Source organism: Paramormyrops kingsleyae, chromosome 16, assembly GCF_048594095.1.
Source record: "Paramormyrops kingsleyae isolate MSU_618 chromosome 16, PKINGS_0.4, whole genome shotgun sequence".
NCBI classification, from domain to species: domain Eukaryota; kingdom Metazoa; phylum Chordata; class Actinopteri; order Osteoglossiformes; family Mormyridae; genus Paramormyrops; species Paramormyrops kingsleyae.
Genome location: NC_132812.1, coordinates 25,486,645 through 25,512,499, shown reverse-complemented (window position 1 = coordinate 25,512,499; position 25,855 = coordinate 25,486,645). Strand labels below are relative to the sequence as shown.

Below are 25,855 nucleotides of genomic sequence, written 5' to 3'. Positions count from 1 at the left end.
AACCTTGAGCAAGGTGCTTAACCTCGATTTGCTTCGCTAAAATATACAGCGGCATAAAGGTAGATAAGGCGTGAAAGTGTGGAAGTGACCGGGTCATACCGTCTGCCAGGCAGATAGTCTCTCTCCGCCCTACTGTATGTGGCTATTGCCATCAAAGTGTTCTAGGCTAAGAAGAATTTGTTAAAAAAATTATTGTCTCGTCACACTTGTCCTCTGAGACGTGAGCAGGCGAGTCCTCGGCTGATCGATGAAGGATTTGGCGCATGGGGAGGCAGAGACCCGTGGAATAACGGGACGGCATTTGAGATGGCAGTGGGCGAGCGAGCCACTGTGACTTTGAAGCATCGGCCCGTCAACGTTATCTGGGATGATGCAGCCTGCACTGGGCGGAAGAGGGAGACGGATCCCCTCTTCTCTTTCATGGGGAGGCGGGGGGGGCAGGCATCTTCCTGTACATCTCATCCATATTGTCTGCTGGTTAAGTGTGGAGGCGGGTGAATCGATGAACGTTTCAGGATTCTTATTACACCGGCCCGCTGTGTCGCTGACGGCTGCCATCATTCTTTTGGGCAGGAGGAGGCGAAGTTGCCCCGCAAGTTGCCACAGGATACCTGGCCCTGGGTCACCATAGCTGCAGTATAATAAATGCTAATGTCCCTTGTAGTCACAGTGTGTAAAATTAAAGTGTCCAACGCGGTAGCTGAGAACCTAACTCAGCGAAGACGGAGGCTGGAGCTCTCCACAGCACTTTAACCCCTTACATCTGTGCCCCAGCTTTTGTCGACGACCTGCTCCGGCAAGAAGATCCGCTTCGGATTTACATGCGCTGCAGTGATTGGTGAAGTCAGTCACCCACGTCTTCGTTACACAAACATCTCCAGATACTCATGGGAATCCAGCGCTGCCGGATAAACATGCTGACTTTTACCCGCAGCATCCACCGGGCGTATTTCGGAAACCTCCCCTCCGTGGATCTTCAAGCAAGCAGAGGCAAAATTTAGATGCGGGGCGATCGTTTTGTTCATGCATATTTCACCCTCCACTGAGTCTCGGTGCAAAATTGGGACAGCTTATAAATCAGATTTATTAACATAAAGAAAAGCCTTACATCAGTCTTTCAAGTTACTTGTTAAATTTATTCAAGGCATCTTATAAATCAGCAAAAAACACTCATGTGAAAGTAGGAAACATCAAAAGGGGATAAATGGCTTGCATGCTCTCTAAGCTCGTCAGAGACCCCTGATGTCTTTAAGAGATTCTTGTTCTTCTGTGGGACGCTGAGGAGCTGCGGGTGGCCTGAATGGGGAGTGGGGGGGGGGGGGGGGGCATTGTCCCGTCGTTGTCTGAGAGGACACGAGGTCGGCAGTGGTGGCAACCACAGAGTGAGGGTCTTTTTAAATGTGCGACTTCCCCAGCCGGCTGTGGGACACCGCAGAGGACCCATAACTCACACACACCCAGAGCCATAATTCAGCACTGCATGGCTGCATCTTATCTCCTTTTATTTGCCACGTCTGCTGCTGGGGGGGGGAGGGGTGGGGGCTAAAAAACAAATTACCTCTGATAAGTAGGAATTTGCCTCCGCGTTTCCGGGTCAGCGATAAACTGCTCTGCCGCAGTCTGACAAACGGAGTCTGGGGCCCGTTTCCCGCTCTTCCATCTCGACTGTTTTTATGTCATTTAGCTGCCCAACGGACCCCTTTGTGCAAAACGATCCGTTAGCCCGGCTGCCGTGTTATTTACAGTTATTTACAGTTTCACACCACCAGACATCGCTGAGGTGCTCAGCACTGAGCAGCCTGCACTGAAGGGCCTTATCCTGATGCAGGAACTGCAGCGTCTTTGGTTCCCGAAGACATAACGGCCAAGGGACACTGCTCAGTTCAGCAGACGGAGCACAGATTACAGCGGACATCGAAAGGCATGCACTCCGGCAGAGCAACAATAGCAAGGGGACGTGGGACGGGGGGGGAGGGTGGGGGGTGATAATGGGCGAGGTGAGGCGAAAATAAAATCTATGGCGTCAAGCCTGTATCAGAGAAATACAGCCACCTACATGCCTTCGAGCAGCGACCCCAACTAATCCAGGGTCGATCGCATTTTCCAACCCTATTTATTTCTTCTTTGGTTCGGGCGGCCAGCAATTTACTGACTGCTCTCTAGTAATAAACCCGATTTCTCCTTTCTATTTTTTCCCCAAAGAGGACAGATATCAAGGTAACTAGGCAGTGCAGCACAGAGAACATAAAACACCAACGTCTTATTCCATCACTTTTATTAAGTTCAGCCCCCCTGTTTGCCCTGTGTGTTAGTGTAGGCGCTGTTCCTGTGTAGGGTCTGTGCCTATCAGTAGGCTTGAGGTTGTACCTCGAGTCAGACACTATGAGTCGGCTGAGAGGAGAATGTTGTTAGTTTTAACCATTCGGCAGGGATGAGTCTTGTAACTTGTCAGTCAGTATATGTTAGTACATGTTAATAAAGCTCTACGTCGGACCTACTGTGAGTCGGTACCTGCCAGTTAGGTTCAGTGTGATATCAGTCAGTGTCTCACCTTCCCCGAATTCTCTAGGTGGGGGGGTCGTGCAGTCCCTCGGGGCAGAAATTTGTGTAGTTTGGATTATTGCAGCTGTGTTGCGCAAACAGGACGCGCCGCCATCTCTCAGCGGCACGGGCAGAGCTGGCGTTGACGTACCGCTTAGCATTTTACGAATGTTTGCTGAAAGGGAGCCGCAATTGCCGGGGCTCTTAAGCTCACAAAGTGCCGCGATATTAAAGCTACTCTGACTGCACAAGCGTCACGTCACGGGGAAGCGACTCCAAGTGTCTGTTCAAAAGAGGGCCGCTTTCAAAAGCCAGGATGTAGACATCTCCAACTGCATTTATGGCTCATGCTATTTGATAAAGTACTCTTGTTGAACCATACAGGCCTGATTCTTCTTATACTGTACAAGATAAAATTATATGATTAACTGTATATGAGTCAGAGGTCTTACACATCTAGATGGATGTTCCTATTGATATTTGACTTGGATTTGATTTAAGGAAGTTGGTGCTTGAAAACAGGAAAAGTCAAAAAGTCACGCAGATATCAAAAGAGAATTTTCAAAATATAGATAAAAACATTATACATTAGTCATTTATAATCTGTACATAAGTTTACATGTATTTGTTATTTAATGAGTGAGTTTCAGAAGACCAAATATGCAGGAAAAAAATCACAGGATGAGAAGTTAAGTGGTAAATGATTATGCACGTTGTAACATCTCTTAAGAGTTTAAGCTTAAGCTGGTTGAGCTGGTTGACCAATTTATGATAAATACAGGTGTGTTTTTGCATGATCGTTTGATGGTTTAGTTGGTCATACCAGCTTATGACGGTCATTTTAACTGATTTAGTTGGTCATACCAGTATGGTCAACTTGACAGGCTGGTCACACCAGTATGACCAACTGATGACCCAACCAGCTAAACCATCAAAAAGCAACAATAGCTGGGACATGACCATCGAAGACCATCTTTGACAATAAGTGGGTATGGCCAGGGCATGGTGAAGGACGGATGGTCCGCGGTAAGGCACCAGGGGAAGGGGATTTTACTGGTCGGACACGAAAGGGTAACAGGAAAATAAAAGGCACTATGAGGGGTCTAAAAAAGTCAGGTAGGTAAAACGTAAGAACTAAAACAGGGAGCAGCACAGGAACAAACACAGCAAATACAGGGAATGAACGACAAGGCAACAAGCAATGCAACTGAACTCACGAGAAGAACAGGACAGGAACTGAAATACATACACGATGAGGAAAAACAAGAGACAGGTATGGGCATTTAACCAGCACTGATAACACAGGGGCACAGGTGAGGGTAATCAACAGACAAAGAATCAAACACCAGAAGAGGCTAAAATAACAAAGGTAACAGACCGATACAACAGGGAATAACAGGGAGCAAACGCAAGGAACTGTAGCAGAAATACACAAATACATCATAAACTAAGAGAATATAAAGAAACACACGTTAAATTATAACCCACAACAGAAGGGGACGCCTAGATGACATAGCCTAGGCTCAGCCCATTAAGCCATGCAGCAGCCTGGGGAGTAGGGAAAAACAAATCAAGCTAATACCAAATAGGATGACCAGTGACACCTGCTGGCGAAATGGGAAACAGATAATGAAAGGGCCCAATCCTGACAGATAAGGGTGGAGGTTTTTAGCTGTTTTTTTTCCAGCAGGAGTCATCAACATACAGTACCAAGCATGTCTAAAAAAGAAGATATGAACCATTTGTAATTTGTATATGTTGTGCTTCAGTAGAAATGCATTTTAGCTTACAAGAGCCTGGAGACCCATGAAGAAGGTGAGTAGAGCGCCATCAGGGGAGCAGTCTGAGGAATTAAGCAGGAGGAGCATGTTCAGGTGCAGCTGAAGGACAGGAGGTTGTCATTCATGTGAAACCCGTGTGTAATATTACAGCAGCCTACCTGAGCTCCAGCAAAAGGCGATTTGCACGCGTGTGGGCTTCATCTGACTCTAATGATCCACTCAAAAGCAAAATCGGAGTCTAGGAGAGCCTCTCTTAGGAAACATTCACAGCATTTCAAACCGAAATCTTGAAAACTGGACTCTTCACTGAAACTTGAATTAGTCAAGCAGCTATAGAAGACGTATAATAGACTGTGGATAATTACCCAGAAGAATGCAGATTCATGTCCTGAGAACGGTCATGCACCTATAGTTATGTATACCTTTTGCAGCTGGTGAACATAACCACTGTACTGTGGAAAACAAAGACAGAACACCTGGTTGCTGCTGTGAGCAGGACTTGAACCTGCATTGGGAAACCCCATTGGATTTCAAGTCAAGATCACTCAGCCATCATAGCAACATTGGAAAAAAAAAAAAAATGGGTCTACAATTATGTAATTAGTGCTCATATGCTGGTTTTTACCTTTGTCAATAAACAGATATTCAGCATAGACAAAATCAGTCTACTGGAGTATCTGTTGCCATATGTAATGCTCGTGGGCTTTACGTTGAGTTAGAATATTAGATATTTCTCTGTTTATGAACAAGCTTGAGTGATGGCTGAGATGATATGAGATGAGAGGGAGTGGCTACTTTGAAAATAATCACCAGTACAGGAACCCGAGGTCTCACCAGTCTGGGTCTCTTATTTATTCTCTGGAAGAGGAATAATCTATATATATTAATCAGCTCCATAAAATGAAATGCCCATCTTAAGCTATGGCAACGAAGGCCACTAGATATAATCATTCAATTGCGTATAACCTAAATAAACTAGAATTCCTAAATAAACACAGTGAATTCAGGATGCATTTAAATTAAGATTTGCTTTTGATTATGCATGTCTGTTTAAAGGCAGCTTATTACAATACTTTGTTAAACCATCACATACCTTAGGTTGGCGCCCTGTCCTGGGTTATTCCCTGCCTTGCATCTGTAGATCCCGGGATAGGCTCTGAACCCCAATGACCATGCATAGAACAAATGGATGGATCTCACACTTTTAGCTGTCCCAAGAGACAGGTGTTCAGAATAGCCTTTCAGTTGGTGTGGAGATGGGGGCATGAGGTTTTCTGCGAGCTGTCAGGAAGGGTGAGGTGCAGAATGGTCTGAGGCTGGTCCCACCTGGGGGATAAGCAATCACGCTTGCTGATTACCTGTGAGCATGATACCAGGGTCCTGCAACCAGCCATGATGAAATCCAATCAAACACCTAAACAGCGTGCAGGGGAACATGGAAGAGCTTTCTGCCCCCTATCAACCACCCAGACCAAAGCTTTCAGGGAGCTGTTGTATATCACAGTTAGGAGTAATTCTGGAGCCATTCTGGAGTCATCCCTGTTATGGTGACGACCCCAATACTGGTTTCTGGTCCTTTCTAGTTCCTTACCAGCACTGGTATAAAGCTCAAAGAGTACGATTTAAAAATGGTGAGTTTTGCTAGATCTTTCAAATGTTGCTGATATGGCAGAATTCATTAAAAGCATGACTAAGCTTTAGTGGGGGGAAAAAAAGCAAAATATAAATAAATAAATCCTGAATTTTAATGGTTTTTAGCAAGATTTGAAAGGGAGGTTTGTATTAAATTTTGTTGCAAATGGAAGTGCTTGTGCACATGGTACGAGCTATAAAAACTGTTCTTCACAGTGTCTGAAAAGTAAACATGAAAGAACAATTGGCAAAAAATAATAATAATAATAATAAATTCAAAAGTAATCAGAGCTGTCATGTTTCTGAAGGTGTAATCAGAGGAAGCTTGAAGCTGTCTTCACTGGATCACAAGGGCCTTGAGAGACACTTTCAGGTGGGTACAGCTCGTCTTTTGTAATGTCTGAATGCAAGTACAGATTATCCATTGTGTCTAATTGCATATCCTTTCCCGTAACAAGGAAAGACGTTTCCCATTTTCATGGTAATAATGAAATGTATAATTTCAGGTACATTAACAACCTTTTCAGTTTCTGAAAACAATATGAATGGGTTGCGAAATGGATTCCCTGGATTTATCATTACATCGTTAATTAAACGTGAATATAAGGAAATGCAAAAAAAAAAAAAGAATAGTTTATATTATATGGCAATAGCAGGGGATGGGATCATATTAAAATCGTTAGGTAAAGAGATACTGCTAATGATATAAAGAAAAAAACCTGACAACCAACAAACAAAACTGAGACCCTTTAGCAAACCCCAAGTCATGGGTCATCATACTGATGTTACATCACTGTCACTGTGTCCCAGCACCCCCTGCACTTTGACAATGACTGGCACTTGCCTCCATATCTTGGACTTCCCAGTAAATTAAAATTTCAAAAGTTGTAAAAAGGACAGCATTGACTCCTTCCATTCCAGATATCTTAAACAATGTATTACAACTCACACGTGACCTTTGCTGTGAGCTGCTATTGATCCAAATATTGCTAGAAATTAAAAAAAAGTAGTAGATGTTTTTTTTTTTGCCGTGTCTGTGTGTTTACATTACGATCATTAGCGGTATGTAAGACCAACTGTCATAAACCAGGCAGAACATCAAGGACACAGTATATGCTTCAATTACGAAAATTTGGAGGATACAACAACTGCAACTTACAACCAACCATGGAAAGCAGAAATGTATTATGGGTAAATGTATCATGGGTAATGTAAATGGGTAAATGTTAATATTAGAAGAAGCAGCCGCCACATCCTACTTGCCTGACCCTCCGGTCTCGTCCCTAACGTGGCCCTGATGAGCCAAACCTGTTTGTTGCCCCTTGTTAGTCCTCCTGTCTGCTTGTGGCCTTCCCGCTACCAGTTTCCTCATTTTGGATCCCTCGCAGTCCTGTTTGTTTTCCAGTCCATCTTTAGTTTTATTTTAATAAAGCTCCTTTTGTTCTCCTAATGCCTTCCCAGGAGTCCTTCATCCTGTGAGTCACAACAGCAGCTTATATTGTCGGTTGGTGCCCCTGTCCTGGGTTATTCCCTGCCCTGCACCTGTAGTTTCCAGGATAGGCTCCAGAACCCGTGCACAGATATAGAAAATGGATGGATGGACGGAGAGATGGATGGATGTTTACTGCTGTAAATGCTATATTGCTGTGCTGTATTAGCATGTATCTGCTTTAACACACACACATGCGTGTGTGCGCATAATATATATATATATATATTATAGATAAAAAAATACAAATACACCCTGTGTGATAAATGGCATGCTAATAAATAATGAATACAAGAAAACATTAAATGCTGAATATCAACAAGGAATCAAAATCTGTTTACATACTTTGGAAAAGCTTTGATTAACTTGGTTGTCAAAACACAGATCATGTTAAGTTACTACTTGTGAACATTTAAGAATTTTCTAAAATAGCATATGGCCAGTATACAGTTTGATAAATTCAGATTGTCACTTTTACTTATTGATTTGTTTATTTATTTTGCTTGTTTATTAAGAGTCCCTAGAAAACAGCATTTATCAAAATTGGATGGGAAAATTATTGTTTAAAAAAAATCCCAGTACGTTTCTGCTTCCAAGATCCATGTCGTCTTTCGCACTCTGGGGAACATGTAGTATGACTTGCACTTTGGCACTCTAGCCATTGAACACTAATCAAACAAAAAACAAACCAGAAACCAAAGTATCATTTAGTGAGTGCTGGGTGAAATCCAAGTACTGAGGAAGTACAGACACACACATACAGGCACAGTCCATTTATTCATATCTTCATGGGGATTCTCCATTAATCTCTATAAGCATAACCCTAATCCCAACAACCTAAGCCACTATCCAGCCCTAACCTTAACCGTAAGTAACCAAACAAAATGCGAGACTTTTGGCATTTTTAGGTTTTTGATTGCAGTCACACATTTTTATCAAATTGAGGTTATCTTTGCAGGGACCAGAAAAAATGATCCCATAGGTAAAACGTTCCAGGTTTTTCACATTGTGGGGAAATACTGTATAGTTCCAACAGAAATTGCAAATACACACACATTCACACACACACACACCACGCCTGTTTTGACCTTCATGTGCAGTTCACAGGATAGTCACAGGCCATTACTTTCACTGGTGAAAACTGGCACAATCTAAGCTAATGTGCATCTGGCAGCCAGTTGTATCAGTGTCATGTCATAATTTCGCAGCACGATGCTGCCATTGTTACTGATCACATATTTCATCCATATTTCACATTTCATCAGAGTGTAATGCTGGTGCCAGCTCGGGTCCTCCTTTTCCAAACACTGCAATGCCTCACAATTAATTATGTTCCATTTACTCCAGTCATCAATTTTTTTTTGGGGGGGGGGGGGGGCTTTATTACTCTGCTGACAGTTTCCCATATGCTTCCAGTGGGTTTCTAAAGCTTGGTTACCCATAATCCCCCTGGGCTTCTCTCCTAACACTGAGCTGGACCACTGGTCTAGGCCAGTGTTGCTCAACCTGGTCCTCAGGGATCCCCAGACAGTCCATGTCTTTGCTCCCTCCCAGTTACCTGGCAGACAGTCCTGTCTGGGGGTCCCTGGTTGAGAAACGCTGCCTTAGACTATTGAGCATTGCAGGGCATCTGGCTTCAACGAGACCAGTCAGATCCAATTAGTACGAATACAGCATCGTCTATGACCAATATATGTATAACTGAGGTTGATGTGATACTAAGCCTAGCTAAACTCAAAATAAATAAATCGCAGGGGCCTGATGGCATCTTACCTATAGTTTTAAAAGAGATGAGGGATATTATTAGCCAACCTTTAACTTTAATATTCCAGAAATCTTTATCTGCGGGTGTGGTACCATCAGAGTGGAAGCATGCTAATATAACACCCATATTCAAAAAAGGGGATAGAAGTAATCCAGCAAACTATAGGCCAATCAGTTTAACTAGCATTACTGGAAAAATAATGGAAGCTATAATTCAAATGAAAATGGTAGATTACCTAGATGCAAATAACATTATAAAGGATAGCCAACATGGATTTAGGAGAGGTAGATCCTGCTTAACGAATCTACTTGAGTTCTTTGAGGAAGCTACAAGTGAAATTGATCACAAAAAGGCCTATGATGTGATTTACTTAGATTTCCAGAAGGCCTTTGATGTTGTCCCCCACAAACGGCTCTTGCTAAAGCTTAAAGCTGCAGGGATTTTAGGAACTGTGGCAGTTTGGATCAAAAACTGGCTAACTGACAGGAAGCAGCGAGTAGTTATTAGAGGCACAATGTCACAGTGGGCCTCCGTTCATAGTGGGGTACCGCAGGGTTCAATTTTAGGACCACTATTGTTCCTAATTTACATTAATGATATTGACACAAATACATACAGTAAACTGGTAAAATTTGCAGACGACACCAAGGTGGGCGGTGTAGCAGATACTGATCTAGCAGCAGAGAGGCTTCAAAGGGATCTGGATTTAATTAGCGAATGGGCTGATACTTGGCAGATGAAATTTAACACAGATAAATGTAAGGTAATCCATGCAGGGAGCAGAAATATAAAGTACAGATATTTTATGGGTTCCACTGAAATAAAGGTAGCTGATTACGAGAAAGATCTAGGTATGTATGTTGATGCTTCCATGTCCCACTCTCGCCAGTGTGGGGAAGCAATAAAAAAGGCCAATAGAATGTTGGGTTATATCTCTAGGTGTGTGGAGTTTAAGTCAAGGGAGGTGATGTTACACTTGTATAATTCCTTGGTAAGACCCCACCTAGAATACTGTGTGCAGGTTTGGTCACCATACCTCAAGAAGGACATTGCTGCTTTAGAAAAGGTGCAACGAAGAGCTACGAGAATGATTCCTGGTCTTAGAGGAATGTCTTATGAGGAGAGGTTAGCGGAACTGAATCTGTTTAGCCTTGAGCAAAGGAGACTAAGGGGGGATATGATTCAGGTCTATAAGATTCTAACGGGTCTGGATGCTGTTCAGCCAAATTACTATTTCAATATTAGTCTAAATACTAGAACTCGTGGCCATAAGTGGAAATTAGCGGGAGAACATTTTAAAACAAAATTTGAGGAAGCACTTCTTTACACAGCGTGTAGTTAGAGTATGGAATAGTCTTCCTGCTAGTGTAGTGGAAGCTAAAACCCTGGGTTCCTTTAAATCAGAGCTAGATAAGATTTTAACAACTCTGAGCTATTAGTTAAGTTCTCCCCAAATGAGCTTGATGGGCCGAATGGCCTCCTCATTTGTAAATTTCTTATGTTCTTAAGTCATGACCCTGCTGGTTTAACAGTGCATGTTCAGATTAGCACTTTCAAAACAACCACCTCACTTGTCATAAAGTGAAGTGTTTCTCCATAACAGAAACACAGACTCCTGTAATGGCTGACACACTTCAGTACGGTGGGGGCCTAATTGTCATCAGTCTGCCTCAGTCCGCTCTCATGTAGTACTCCTCCACTGAGCCAATGACACACACACACACACACACACACACACACACACACACACACACACACACAGCAGCATGACCAGGTCATATGACCACCAAATCAGATGCAGCGTTCCTGTTTCACTTGATTTATGTGACTTAAATTTAATTTTAATAAATAGAATAACAGACCCTCAGCTCCTCAATAACCGAGAAGGTGTGTTGTGTTTAATGCAGGATACACACACATTCTCACTATAGCTGGGTCCTTTTAAAAAAATTCATCTCATCTCCAGTGGTCTACTGCTCAGGGCTACAGTCATCCCTTCCTAGCTGCAGGTGAAATCCGTGTCTACACGGAAGTCATTTGTTCTTGCCTGCATTTAAAATTTGGAACTTTTTTTCTGCTCAATTAATTCAACTACTTATACATCTATGCCGACTTTGGTGGTGTCCAGAAGATGCATCAGTTAAACCAATGGCGAGAATTAATAATCAAGGAATTAATTACAGCAGCAGGTTAGGTACCGTGTTACTGGATGTAAGTTAGTCCTCTTTGTTGTTTTAATGATATAACTTGCTATGAGGAAAACTATACACATGAATGAAAGCATCTCTAGAGCTTAGGATCAGTCTAATCACATCCCCACAACCTTCTAAGACCATGGAGGACAAAAGCATTAGATCACAGCATTTGCTAAGACATGGAGTACCTGCGCGGGTGGTTTTTAGAGCGATTTCACCCCCCGGGACCTCTGTCAACTGTTAATCATACCAGGGTTTCACAGGGCAAAATGTTGGAGAGACATTTCACTGCAAGACTGACTTATCACTGCAAGACTGGCTACAGACTGGAGAGTGAACAGGGCCTGGTGATAGGGATGAGAACAAAAAAAATTCACCATGGGTGAAACCCCAAAGTCCAGGATCGATTTTTAATCCCAGTCCATCCATGATGGGAAGGTTTCAAAATGACACTGCGATTTTGGCTCGATAAAAACAGGCGCCAGGGGCCATGATGAGATCCCTAGTAACGACGGACTCAGGTTACTAGTTAGTTGATACTTATTCAGTATTAAGTCAAACCCTAGAGTTTGTGGTTATCATGGGTGGTCATCATGTTTAACCCAATAGGAACCGATGAAATAAGTAACAGAAAATGAGTTGATAGTGAAAGATAATCCGACCCAATACTGGGTTCAAAGCCTTGTTTCACCCATTGCTACCATTTCTGCCGCTGGATGCTTTTATCGCATGACTGCAAGCTACATTGCGAAGGTACAACAGAAAGCTTGAACCCTCTGGTTACAAATCCACATTCAGACCCTAGAAATTATCCTGCATCACATGGCAGCCATAGGTCCAGAAGAGCCATCTGCTGGTTTATATGAGATGATAGGTACCTGCTGATGCTGGAGTAAGGTAATCTTCTTCTGTACATATCATCACCTCCACAAGGGGGTGTGTTACGCAACCCAGACTCAAATCATACATATGGCATCTCAAAAAAGAAATTGTGATTGACCTACCCTTCTTTGTTAATATTTTTCTATGATGAGCATTATCATCATGTAATTTGCCTCAGGAACTGCCAATTCATAACTCCCTGATAGGATGCAATATTGCCTAACTTTAGCCTGTATGCATCAAAAAATGGAAAGTTAAGCATATTTTGTGAATCCTCAGGATTTAAAAGCCCTCTCAATAACCCTTTATTGCGTTCATCTGCTCCACGGTCGTCATTCCTGTCTATCGGATGGCTGGGTGTTTTATGGGAAATTACTGACTATAAAAATGCACATGTTCCTCTTCCCTAGGCTGATGCATGGCCCATCGTCTGAGTGGTGACATCGTCAAAACATCATGACAGATCTCCTGCAGCAGTCACATGCGCATGGGAATCACGCAAACATGTTTTTCTGTTGACACCCAGGAAAGGAAAACTGACGGTTAAGTTGAAGTGATTTCGGTTTTTCTGTACAATGAGAATCACTCTAGAGAGCTGTCATGGTAAATATCAAAGGAATAATTGGGAGGAGATGCTCAGTCATCACTGGATGCTACTGATGCTAATTGTGTAACAGGAAACAAATTAAACGCTTTCAAAGGTGGGTGTTTCCCACTGTGGGGAATTTTGGCAATGTTTAATATGACGTTGATGGGATTCCCTTATTGTGATCTCTGCAAAGGAAACCTTAAAGTGACCTAATGAAACTGGTACTCCAATAGACGAAGCACAGGATTCTGCAGGTTGGAGTAGTGGGCATATCGAAAGGATAGTGGGCGCGTCAATTTTCTTTGCCGTGTTGAAAGGTGGGTGTGTCAACAGCATTAAGTGCGGCAAAATGGGTGGAACCACACATGTGCAGCAACTAGCTTTGCATTTTCTAGAAGTATGGTAGTAAGTGCAAGCAAGCATAGGAAATGTCTTACACTTTATGAACAAATATGAAACAGGAATTTAATTATGTCTGCCAATCATAGTCGTTGCCTTGCCTACGCATCAGACAAATGTCAGGTCTCTTTCTCAAATGACGTTTCTTTTACAGCATTTTCAGCCAATAGAAATAACCTTTTGGCACACCTGCTCTACTGCACACGTCACCTTTCGACATGCCCACCTCTCGATTTACCCACCACTCTATCCTGCAGAGACTCAGTCTCCTTTAGTATCTACTCTACCAGCTTTCACATTCTACCATTGGGTTGCAAATAAATATTTTCCAGTGACACATCCATTTTATTGTCTTACATTTTCAATCACTTTATTCTCTAAGTTTCAAATAAATAAGGGAGACACCGAGAATGAGGCCAAAGCAGGGGTCACATTGTTATGAGGGCTGAGCCAATAGGGCACATGTTGAAATGTGAACGGAACGTTAAATGAGTGAAAGGAGTGCATGACCGGCGGCACACAGTAATGGTTTAGCGTGCTCTAGGCTGAGCGTTAGGTGCGACACCGTGCAGCGTCCTGGATATCGGGCGATTCCATCACCAACAGGGAGCTTGGGTGACCCCAGGCAGCAGCCATGTGACTAACATGAGGTTACGGGTCAGCTGAGGACACCTGACATGCATTGATGTCATGCTGTGGCATAAAAATGTGATGGACACGTGAGGATACGAACTATGGGGGGGGGGGGCTCTGTGTTACTGTGTCTTCCTTCACACATCCACCTTACAGTGGTCATTTGGTGTCGCCCAAAGGCTTCGTAGATCAGAAGCAATGAGTGTGAGTGGCTGAGATAATGGAAAATTGATTAATTTGCTGTGCAGGCACATTAATGTCTCAGCCTCTATCCATCTCCCTGCAAACTGTCAAATGTTTAAAAAAAAAAATGCATGGGGCACAGGGAGTGCTCAGTCTCAGAATAACTAATAGCACAATATACCCTGACAAAGTGCACATGTACACTGCTAAAGTGTATCCATGTTCAGCTGGAACATCGGCGTATGAGCCACATAACAGCTGGAGTTCTATTGTACAAGGTTAGGCTTAGCGTATATGGAAAGGCTAAGTATCCAGCAACTGAACATGGGGGATTAGAATCCCATTCCTAGCCAACAGTAGCGCTTACACTGAAAGCGCAGAGTATTCTGCATCTAATCAAATGTTTGCCTTAGTAGGTCGATGGGGTAGTGCATGTGTAGCCATGCCAGGATACTTCCATCTCAGTAGGCACAGAATCAGACAGTATGATGACCAGTCACTTTCACCTGTTACTAAAAACAAGGGCAGACTTGTTTTTCCTGTTTCCTTTGCCTAAGTGTCAAATTTCAAGTTTGATTACTTCATGCTAAATTAGACAGCTTTGACAGTTGAAGTATGACTGACATAATTCCTCAAACTAATAATTTTGACTTTTCAAATATCTAATTATCTAGGGGCATGGAACAAGGAAAAAAAAACATGCACCTACATAAAGCAAATTAGTTAAAGGTGAAACATGGAAAGCTCTGGAATATAGTTCTAAAGGATTCCTAAAATGCACTGCATTTTACTATTCCGTTTGAATGCAGATCCAAAGAAGCTGCAAGAAATGAGGTTATACCTAAACAATTTCAAACAGATTTTCCCTTAACCTCATTCTTGTCCTGTGTGGAGGCAGTACATGCCTAAGACATTTAGGTTATCCATGTACAGCAATGTGTCACAGGGTGTAAACATCTCAAAACTAAATACCACCACCATTAAGGTCTCATGGGATGTGAGCTCTCAGAAATTAGAGAATTGCTCTTTAGGAAATGGAATGTGAGCAGCTATTTCCTTGTTTGCCACTGAAAGGTGAGCAGCTCCAGGATTATGATGGATGAGATGAGCTGCTAAACAATTGCCATTACCATTGCAGGTGGATGTCTGTGGATGGGAATGACCAGGTGTGTGGCTGCTGTGACACCAGCTGTGGACCTGCAGGTGTAGCAGGTATGCTTGGCTCTGCCCAGAAGATGCTCTGGTGGCTTGTGTTGGTGTGACTGAGGCACCCTTCTTGCCCCTGCAGGTGCTCAAGGCACAGGTGTTCTGGGTCCCATTGCTATCCAACAGGGTCCTCCCATGGGTAGTCAGCCTGGACAGCTGTATATGCTGAAGGGATAGGTACCTTCTGCCCTGTGCCAAGCTGTGCATGGTACCAGGATGGAAGGAGCCACCTAACTTACCTGCCATATTTTGCATTGTTTGTTTTTCCCCCTAACGTGGTGGTTGCAGGTGGACTATGCTGGAAACCAAGGGCACTGTGTTATGGTGGGGTATAGCAAAGGAGGAATGAATCACGCAGCGGCTCCGATAAGTTTTAAGTTTCATTTAACAGAAACAAACAGAAAGGGAGAGACCGAGAAAAGGGACTGCAAGGGGTCAAAATAAAACTGAAAGTGGAAATAAGGACAGGGAGCAAAACAGAAAACTACAATAGGGAATAACCATCAAAAATGCAACAAGCCACAATGAACAGCACAAGAGCAGGCACTTGCATATATACAGACAAGGCTAACAAGGGGCAGGTGCAGACCATAACCAAATCAACCAATCAGGATAGGCACATGACAAGAAACGGGTGGAATCAATTGCAATTAAACACAGAAACCTAGAAACCTTAACACTAAAGGCAAACACTAGAAGATACTAGGAACATAAATAAGCAGAATAAAATTAAGGCAAATATAAGGCATCAGTAGGGTAAACCTAAAATAGATAGTAACAGACAAAGGAAAACAGTTAACCAATAAATATTAAGTAACAGATGAGGCTGACCTCTGACCAGTGTTGAACTCAGCCCCTGAGCCACTAGCTCAAACCATTGAGCTATATAGGAGCCCAGGGAGCAGGGAAAAACACGGAACGAGGATGGCGAAGTGACACTTCTGACCCAAATAAAGCACATGTATTATTTGAAATGGTGCAGTTAGCTGCTTAATTCTTGGCTCCCAAATACATTTTTGGACTGCCCAGAACCCCCAATCAGTCACATCACACTGCTTGCTGCTCATGGATTTTTGACTCACCATTAGATGGTTGGAAGGTCTCAGTAGGGTCATTCCAATGATTTCATCCTTGGAGCTGAAAGAAACCTCCTTCCAGGGAAGGCATTTAATGCATGGAGCTCAGGGCCTGAAAGTAGTCTGGCCTGGTAATAAGGTAACCAAAGATGATGTTAGTTGACTAGCTATGTAGTTATCGAAGTTAAGCAGATAAAATTAGTCGTATAAAGTCAAGAATCATAAATCTGTCATGGATCCGGGCAGCTCAGACACGAGGACGTGGCCATCGGGCACAAAAAAGGGTGGACAACCCACTAGCGGCTCCAAGAATAAAAAGGAGTTTATTAAACAAAACCGAAAACACTAAAAACACAAAACCGAAAGGACCACGAGGGTCAAAAACTAAAGGGGATAATTAAAGACTTAATATCACAAATAACAAAAACTGGGACGGCAAACAGAATACAAATCTAACCAAACTAACAAAGCTTAGACAAGCAACAACAATGAACCACTAGGGAACTGAACAGAAGCAGGAACTAAAATACTAAGGGGTAACGAGACTAACACAGGACAGGTGAGACTAATTAACAAAGACCAGGGAAACAGGGCACAGGTGAAACTAATAACTCAAAGGAACTAAAAACAGGGAAACTAAGAACAAACCAAGGAATAAGAAACCAACACTGGGGAATTACAGACAGGTAAAGACAAGCAGGGCCACAAGGAACAAAACAAAAACTACAAAATCAAACACAAGAACTAGAGAAACTCAAATGAAACACTAGGGAGCAAAAAATACAAAAACAGAGGAGGTGGGATTCAAACACAGGACAGAAGGGCACACAGACAACCACATGCTCAACACATTGAGTCACATAACCAGACAGGTAACAGAGGAGAACAAAGACTAACATAAAGAACGGGATGACCAGCAAATGCCTGCTGGCCAAACGGGGGATGGGACACACAAGGACCACAACAGGGGCTGACCCTGACAATATCAACAATCATAAAACAACAATCATAAATACAATATTTACTATAACAAACAAATACTCAACAGATGACTTCATAAAGCATATTCCATTAGATGTTAGGTGCTATCAGTACACAGAGAATGGACATATTCCATCTATAGTAAAAAGTCACGATTGTCAAAAAGTAAAGATAAAATTTTCATCAGTTAGGGATGACATACCACTTCTGCACAGGGTACTGTAGATCATCTCCCCTTAAAATTTCACTTGTAACTATTTCTTGCAATCTGTTTTTCGCATTGAATACCAAACTACTTTTTTACTGCCAAACAATTTTATTTTATTGGCAAACAAATTTACTTTATTGGCAAACAATAGCCTTTGGGTCAAAAGTATTCATGTAACAATAATATCAAGGTATATATAGAAAATTTTAACAGAATCATTATAATAATGCTGCCAGTAAAACTCATCTTTAAATTTGTTTATTGTGTTTTGTCTCTTTTTTTGGACAAATAGGGGTGTAGTGATGTGGAGTGTCTGTACCTGTAACTGTATAAAAGAATAGGAAAAGAACAATTATACTACATAAGTACAGAAAAGACAACCAGCGTCAAAGTACCCTTTTGCTCTTACTGTTGATCCAGCAGACTGGGGTGTCCAACATCCGTCTTTTTTTATAGAATCCTGTAGTGTCACTTTTAATATTTCTTTTAACGATATCAGTGTCATTTTACAGACTGGTTGTCATCGATCTGCACCAGCCCCGAATGGTATATTCCGATTTTGGATTATTTGTGTTCTCTGATTAATAAAAGTTCTGTTTAGCACCTGCACTTTCCTCTGAGTGGATGTTTATGGGTCTCGCTAGGTACCAAACTTACAAACGACTAGAGAAATGTTTTTTTCTGTTACGTGCCGTACGAGTTTGCAGGAGGTCCTGGCAGATTCTTCGGACTTCCCGCCCTCGTCGCCATTCGCCGGCTGGGTCTTCAGCTCCGCCCACACGCCTTGTCGTCGGCAGCTTGTCTGCCATTCATCTTGGCTCCGCCTCTTCTACCGACCAGACCCCGCCCACGACGACTCCGATGCGCCGCTCGTCATTTCCGGGTCCTGCGAAGAAAAGGCTACAGTTCGCAACACTCGGGAGTCGGGAGCTCTGCTCATTTCTTGTGTGTTTGGTTTGTTTATTGGTTTTGATTATTAGTGTATGACGGTTTTGGTTTTTGGTACTGTCGCTTTGGTTTGATTTGTTTCCTGGTTTATTTGATCTCTCGTTTGCCTTCTCCCTTCGGTACCGTTGCTTGTGTTTTGTGTGCTTGCTGTGTGTGTAAGGAGTGACTGCCTTTTTGTTTTGCGAGTCGTGACGATTTATTGTTGGTTTGTTTAGGGAGCTAGGTGGTAGAATTGTTGTTCTGTTTATAGTTTCTTTATCTCACGCAGGATTAGATTGGGTTCGTTCGGTAGCGGTGTTTTGTTTGTTGTTTTGACCTTGTCACTCCCGAAGTCTGTTACACCTGTTGTTTGTGAAAGTGTTTGTGAGAAATAAAAAAAAATAAAAAAAAAAAAAAACTGAACATAATATTTAACAAATCGGACATCTAAGAACTACAGCCTGTCGCCAGGTTACGATAGGGTTACGTTCTGATAAACCTAAAATAAGGCAAAAATATCGTAAGGAGAAAAGGCATTTTAATACAGTACACCTATCCTAACAAGCATTATAGCCTAGTGTACCTTAAAAACATGTTTTGAACACTTACGTTAGCCTACGATTGTGCAAAATAATTAACACAAATCCTATTTTATAATAAAATGTCGAATGTCTCATTTAAGTTATTGAATAACATACTCAGTGCTTGAAGTGGGGAAAAATAAGTGCAGTTATTCTAAGTTTCCGACATTTGACATTTGTGCGGTGAAAAAAAAAATCAAGTCTTTAGGATGTGTTGGTTCAAAAACGATTTTAATTTAATCATTCTTCCAAGCAATAACCTATAGGTATAGGCTACTTTTTCTAATTCACAAATGGGATACTGAAAAACCATTAAAACAACATGTAGTCTTTTATCGGTCTTGTGATATTGTCTATTCTCGCGCCACTGTCGCTGCGTCGGATCAGTTTCAGTAAGTACCGGAACGCAGAAAAAAGTGGCGGAACCCAAAAGACGAAAATACAGAAGTTCCGGAACTGTGTTCCGGCCCACTTGAAGCACTGAACATACTGGAAGTGAAAAACATTTACCCATCGTAAAGTCAAAATATCGTAACGCGGGGGGCGTCTGTAGTGCTGATCCAAACCCTAGAAATGTACGACCAGATTGAATACTTAAAATGGCAAACACAGAAAACAGACTTTCTATCAGAGGAATCATTAGCACCAGTTCTTGCTAAATAATGTGACCACGGTAGCTTCCTGTAAGTGTAGACAGTGTATTTCACCATAAGATGACAGGATATTTTTATCGCATGTTTCCCTTATCTGACTATTTATTTGAAAGGGAAACACTGCACCATATGCACAACGAAACAAATTCACTTGGCCACACATCAATGAGGTTACTCTGTGGACCATTACGCATCTAATAGGGAGTGTCTTTCAATTTGATACAAGTGTTGATAGAAAATATTGCAGGTATGGGTATTATTCATAGTGTATTTCTGCTTTAAGCTCCAGCACCTGTTTAAAAATTAAGCACTGGTGGAAATCAATGTTAGGGGCAATACCATCACCTACTGTTAGTGAGAATCAGTTGCTGACACTGGATTGTATGTGTATTCTGTATTTCATTTATCAGTAGCAGTATATCATGACCTAGTCCCTACCATTGTTGAAATGAATTAATGCCTTTTGTCACTATACACATGTATAATGGGATTAAGAGCAGCTCCATCAGTGCAAACATGTAGACATGACAGATAGTGCAAAAAGTTCTACAGCACTATATACATATGGAAGAATAACTAAATAGGGTTTAAATATAATACACAATGTGATATGCAGTGTGGGTTATCACATTTAGGTATTACATGGTACTAATGATCATGTGCAGTGAGTAGTGGATTTTGGATACAGAGCAAAGATATTGCAGTTAATACTGTTTAGGTAATGGATATTGCACAGTTGATAGAGGTCCAGGGGTTGGACTGTGTAGTCTACTGTTCAGTCAGTGCATGTGTACATTTAGGGTGGTTATGGCTTTGTGGAAAAAACTTTTGCTGTGATGCACCTGTTGCACCTCCCTAAGAGCAACAAGTCAAACAGATCAGAGCCAGGGTGGGAGCTGTCCTTGATGTTTTGCCCTGCTGAGGCAGCAGGAGGGGTAAAGATCCATCAGGAAGGTGAGAGGGCAGCTGATATTGTGCCGCTTTTATTACTCTGAAGCCTCTCCCTGTCTGCCATGGTGCAGCTGCTGTACCATACTGTGATACAGTACATCAGCAGGCTCTGATGAGTGGTAGAAGGTCAGTAGCAGGTTGGAATCCAGATTATGCTTCCTGAGGACCCTCAGGTAGTGTAACCACAGGTGAGCCTCCTTGGTTACATGCCGTGATGTCTGTCCAGGAGATGTCAGCAGAAATACCAAAAGGTGTGGACCCTCTCCACACACTCACCATTGATGAAGAGGATGGTTAAGTCAGTGCTGTGCCTCCTGAAGTTGACTGATCTTCCTGGGGTTCAGAGCCAGGTTGTTCCAACCTGAATTATACCTACACCCTTGCAAGTGCCCCAGAATGCACAAGTGCTTCAATTCAGTATGATCACTTACATGTTAAAGGTGATACCAAACCAAGCTGTGGTGCTTGAGATCACCACATTGAAGGGAGGCCATCAGCCACTCCCCAGAACAGACTGAGGGAATCAGCATTCACTTCTGACTAGCCTTGTCTGTTGGTTCCAGGCCCTGATCCCCATACAGGGGGAACCTTCCCTGAAATGGCTTCCTTGGTGAAGGAACCACCAACACCTTCCACCTAAGGGTATGGCTTTCCCACAGGGTCCCTTTCCAGTCATGAAATCCACAGGCAGCAAGCAGTGGGAATTCCTAGGCAGTCCAGAAGTGTACTTGGGAGCCAAGAAATAAAGCAGACAACTGCACCATTTCAAATACTACTAGTGCTTTATTCAGTCACAAGACAGTGCCTTTGGTCTCCAGCACAGCTGCCAGAGAGGGAAGCAGCACAGATCACAGCAGGCAAGTTAATTGGCTCCTTCCATCCTGGTACCATGCACAGCTTAGTACATTAGGGCAGTAGGTACCTATCCCTTCAGCATATACAGCTGTCCAGGCTGACTACCCATGGGAGGACCCTGTTGGATAGCAATGGGACCCAGAACACCTGTGCCTTGAGCACCTGCAGGGGCAAGAAGGGTGCCTCAGTCACAGACACAAGCCACCAGAGCATCTTCTGGGCAGAGCCAAGCATACCTGCTACACCTGCAAGTCCACAGCTGGTGTCACAGCAGCCACACACCTGGTCATTCCCATCCACAGACATCCACCTGCAATGGGGAATAGCAATTGTTTAGCAGCTCAACTCATCCAGCATCATAATGCTGCAGCCACTGACCTGTTGGCAGCAAGAGAGAAGGAACAAGCCTTGTGTTGGGAATCCACAGGCACAGAAGCCACTGTTGCTCTCAGGCTGCAAGTAATGAACATCTAGGGGACAACAAAAGCATGCTAGCTGCCAGTTCATTTAAGCATGGAAATCCTGCATGAGTGCCTGTACTCACTGAGCTCCTGCCATCTTGAGAGAACCTAAAAGCATCCAGCTGAAGCTGCAGCTTGTCATCCTGCTTTCTGGGCAGGAACTGGGAGCGGGATCCTGTCACCTTGGCATCAGTCAGGCACCTGAAGGCCAGGCATGTCAAGCAGCATTGCCCAAGTGGCCTCATACACAACCATACAATGTTACTCACCCAGAGTTCTGCACAAAGGCATAGCTAGGGACAGAGGACACATCAGGGACCAAGGTGGCCACACAGCTGTCCACAAAGACACGCAGGGGCTGACTGTTGCCCACAAGGACAGAGGCTTCGATGTTCAGGACACTTCCCAGGAAGTACACATTGGAGGCCCTCTCATTCTGCCATGCATCTGTACAGAGGGCACATGCACTTGAGGACAAGCCCACAGAGCAAAGCCAAATACTGTATGCTGCATGAATCCCTTGCCTACCATCCATCAGCCTCAGTGAGAAGCTCAGTTGTGCCTCAGCAGCCATTGTGGCATAGTAGGGGACCCAGGTTGGCACCAGGGCATTGCTGCTCACATTTTGTTTCCTAAGGAGCAAGCATGATTTAGAGATCAGTGGTCATTGACACCAAAGAAATGGTCCTCTGCATTTAACCCATATGTATCATGACATGCAGGGGGCAGCTAGTTCAGCACCCAGGGAGTAGTGCCTTCCTGGTCAGGGACTCAAACCTGCAATCAGTTACCAGTGATTTTCCCTAACCATTAAGCCACCACTACCCATTTGGTACAGTCACTAGAATGAATGGCTCCTATGGCTAGGAAGCACCAAAGCATATGGGGCATCCTCACCTCAAATAGTGACACTCAATGCCAACCATAGCACCATTGGTCCTCACAATGGGGAGGCCATTAATACCCCTGGGTGTGTAGACCAATGCAAAGCTGTAGACCAGGGCATCAGCAGTCATCTGGAGAAGATGAACATGATTAGCACTAGCATAGCCAACACAGCAACCAGCAGAAGGAAGCCCTCATACCGTCAGTGTACTTCCACAGGCCTGCAGTGCAGATTGAAACTTCACTGTGCCGGAAGCATCCTGCCCAATGGGTGCGCAGCCACCGAAGGTGATGTCTGATGCATTGATTGGCTGACCATTACCAAGGAGGATTGGTTGCACAAGCACCACAACAGAATCCTCCCCACATACAACACTCACACTATCAGGGCTCACTTGCATTCCAGTCACAGATTTAACCAGAGCAGGAGCCACTTGCTTGCCCAGATAGCCAGTCGCCGCCACCTGGGGAGCGCCTACGCCAACCTGATAGCCGGTCGCCAACACCTTGGGACCACCTGCGCCAACCTGATAGCCGGTCAAAGCCACCTGGGGAGCGCCTACGCCAACCTGATAGCCGGTCGCCAACACCTTGGGACCACCTGCGCCAACCTGATAGCCGGTCGAAGCTACCTGGGGAGCCCCTACGCCAACCTGATAGCCGGTCGACGCTACCTGGGGAGCCCCTACGGCAACCTGATAGCCGGTCGAAGCGACCTTGGGACCACCTACACCAACCTGATAGCCAGTCGAAGCCACCTGGGGAGCACCTACGCCAACCTGATAGCCGGTCGAAGCCACCTGGGGAGCACCTACGCCAACCTGATAGCCGGTCGAAGCTACCTGGGGAGCACCTACGCCAACCTGATAGCCGGTCGACGCTACCTGGGGAGCCCCTACGCCAACCTGATAGCCGGTCGAAGCGACCTTGGGACCACCTACACCAACCTGATAGCCGGTCGCTGACACCTTGGGACCACCTGCACCAACCTGATAGCCGGTCGAGGCCACCTGGGGAGCCCCTGCACCAACCTGATAGCCGGTCGCCAACACCTTGGGACCACCTGCGCCAACCTGATAGCCGGTCGAAGCCACCTGGGGAGCACCTACGCCAACCTGATAGCCGGTCGAAGCCACCTGGGGACCACCTACACCAACCTGGAAGCCGGTCGAAGCCACCTGGGGACCACCTACACCAACCTGGAAGCCGGTCGAAGCCACCTGGGGACCACCTACACCAACCTGGAAGCCGGTCGAAGCCACCTGGGGAGCAACTACGCCAACCTGATAGCCGGTCGAAGCTACCTGGGGAGCCCCTACGCCAACCTGGAAGCCGGTCGAAGCCACCTTGGGACCACCTACGCCAACCTGATAACTGGCTGCCACCACCTGGGGAGCCCCTAATCCATTCTGATAACCTGCTGGCACCTGAGGGGTCTTCACTTGAAATCCAGGCTTCAGTTGAGCTTTACAGCTACAACCTAATAAAAGAAGCAGCACTATAACCCTCTCATGCACTGCCATTGTTTCAGAGCTGGGAGCAAAGCACACTGATTTGGCTGCTTTGCTTGCAGACTATATTGTAGTTGCTGAAATCCTCTACACCTGCCAGGCCTGTTCTGATTCGTCAGTATGGAATCCTCACCATGCAGGGTTAATCAAACACTGCTTGGGCTCTAACGACTGAAATACATTTTTCTACCAACAGTTACTTTTTTCCCAGCAGTTATCAGTTTGGTGCTCTCATGCTGTAATAGCCCACAGCACACATACACTGAGATTTTACTGGTGTTTTTTTTGGCTTTAAATAATATTGACTTCCTGGCACATGACTGCACATGGCCAACAATTATATTTGGTACATATTGTAATGTGGGCATATCTACAACCCCAGACCCCGCCGCTTTTATTATTATTTTCCATAATCCTATTTCATTCTGACTGGTCAGCAGGGTCGTTGTTAATTGTTAATTCGAGCGTAAGGAGAGGAAAAGCGTCTCTCGTCACTTTAGAGGGAGTGCTGAAGTATGAGCCCACCTGCTATGTTAGGAGGTTCCTCTAGGGGCGCTACTGATTACACGTATCTACCAAACCTCACAACGAAAATGTTCCCTGTAGTCGGTGCATCGATAATGAATGAAGCGATGACTTATTGAGGGTTATGGCGCCGAGTGTTGGGTAGATGATAAAGCGTGTTAGTCGTCTTGCGAACAAAGCTAACTGCTACAAACGGGTGCTGTGATTAAACTTAGATCTAATACATTTAGTGAATATCTACGTACAATTCCGAATGTTGCGTTATGGCGAAGCACCATGGACGCGGGTGAAAGGCCGGTATTCGAGCATTTACGTTTATATTTGAGTGTTTGTTCGTGTTGCCCACTATCTCATAGTGATTGCAAGGTGTTCACAATGTAATTTATCCTTGAAAATGGGATTAGATCTCTGTGATCGGTTCAGTTTAGGGTATATACTGAGTTATATGAGCAAGAAGAGTATACTGTATTCTGCAGTTTCATATTGTTTTATATTCTTAATTTTGTGAGTCGCGGGAGTGAATCTACCGCAGCGATGTAAATGCTCTACAAGCCAAAACAGTAAAACCCATATTGTGTTATTTCCATACATTGCAGACGCTGCATCCTTATTTAAATGAGTTGCACCAGCGTGGACTGACGTGCCGCACTTCTGGTCCATAACAGGATTGTCCCTGTCCTATTAAAATACCTGTCTCCCCAAAATCCATTTTTTCTGGTATGTGACAAAACACATGACTTTATAGATTAATCCTAAAACAAGTAAATGAGCACCATTTGCACGACATATCGAAATGTATCTTCATACAGCCAGCCGTCAATGAACGGTTTAATGTCTTTAATGGACTTAACGTGGGCTGTTGTCAGTGAAGCAGGTATGTCAGTGTCAATAAGACACAGGCTAATCTCACGTTATATTCCCAGTTAGCAATCATGCTACTTAGCTA

The 25,855-nt window shown here is 43.9% G+C and overlaps 2 protein-coding genes and 1 long non-coding RNA gene across 9 annotated transcripts; all 3 read right to left on the bottom strand.

Moving 5' to 3' along the window:
• Positions 1 to 3,761: 3,761 nt before the first annotated feature.
• Positions 3,762 to 18,265, bottom strand: LOC111852237 (uncharacterized). Of its 2 annotated transcripts, XR_011982986.1 has the most exons (4): positions 17,970 to 18,265; positions 16,378 to 16,499; positions 5,416 to 5,648; positions 3,762 to 4,384 (listed from the first exon to the last, which is right to left on the bottom strand). It is a non-coding gene; the product is annotated as an uncharacterized lncRNA (long non-coding RNA). The 2 variants fall into 2 exon arrangements; XR_002840184.2 differs by having other exon boundaries at positions 3,762 to 5,648.
• A 3,314-nt stretch (positions 18,266 to 21,579) lies between these two features.
• Positions 21,580 to 22,233, bottom strand: LOC140578706 (zona pellucida sperm-binding protein 3-like). The gene is made up of 4 exons (XM_072700529.1): positions 22,072 to 22,233; positions 21,906 to 21,997; positions 21,764 to 21,837; positions 21,580 to 21,689 (listed from the first exon to the last, which is right to left on the bottom strand). Exons 1-4 carry the CDS (start codon positions 22,231 to 22,233, stop codon positions 21,595 to 21,597), a joined length of 423 nt encoding a protein of 140 aa, XP_072556630.1. The 3' UTR covers positions 21,580 to 21,594.
• Positions 22,234 to 24,448, bottom strand: LOC140578705 (uncharacterized). Of its 6 annotated transcripts, none has more exons than XM_072700525.1 (5): positions 23,863 to 24,448; positions 23,074 to 23,694; positions 22,886 to 23,004; positions 22,517 to 22,620; positions 22,234 to 22,435 (listed from the first exon to the last, which is right to left on the bottom strand). In XM_072700525.1, exons 1-5 carry the CDS (start codon positions 24,394 to 24,396, stop codon positions 22,254 to 22,256), a joined length of 1,560 nt encoding a protein of 519 aa, XP_072556626.1. In that variant the 5' UTR covers positions 24,397 to 24,448; the 3' UTR covers positions 22,234 to 22,253. The 6 variants fall into 6 exon arrangements, with proteins under 6 accessions (XP_072556626.1, XP_072556627.1, XP_072556625.1 ...); XM_072700526.1 differs by having other exon boundaries at positions 23,905 to 24,448; XM_072700524.1 differs by having other exon boundaries at positions 23,074 to 23,820; positions 23,947 to 24,448.
• Between the last annotated feature and the right edge of the window lie 1,407 nt (positions 24,449 to 25,855).

Coding starts and splice junctions, on each gene's coding strand:
- LOC140578706 (XM_072700529.1), bottom strand. CDS start 22,233: ATGAGGCCACTTGGGCAATGCTGCTTGACATGCCTGGCCTTCAGGTGC. Junction 21,838..21,905: donor TTCTCTCTTGCTGCCAACAG/GTCAGTGGCTGC, acceptor TCCCCATTGCAG/GTGGATGTCTGTGGATGGGA. Junction 21,690..21,763: donor TGGACTTGCAGGTGTAGCAG/GTATGCTTGGCT, acceptor TTGCCCCTGCAG/GTGCTCAAGGCACAGGTGTT.
- LOC140578705 (XM_072700523.1), bottom strand. CDS start 24,396: ATGGCAGTGCATGAGAGGGTTATAGTGCTGCTTCTTTTATTAGGTTGT. Junction 23,005..23,073: donor CCTGTGGAAGTACACTGACG/GTATGAGGGCTT, acceptor CATCTTCTCCAG/ATGACTGCTGATGCCCTGGT. Junction 22,621..22,885: donor ATTGAGTGTCACTATTTGAG/GTGAGGATGCCC, acceptor CTTGCTCCTTAG/GAAACAAAATGTGAGCAGCA.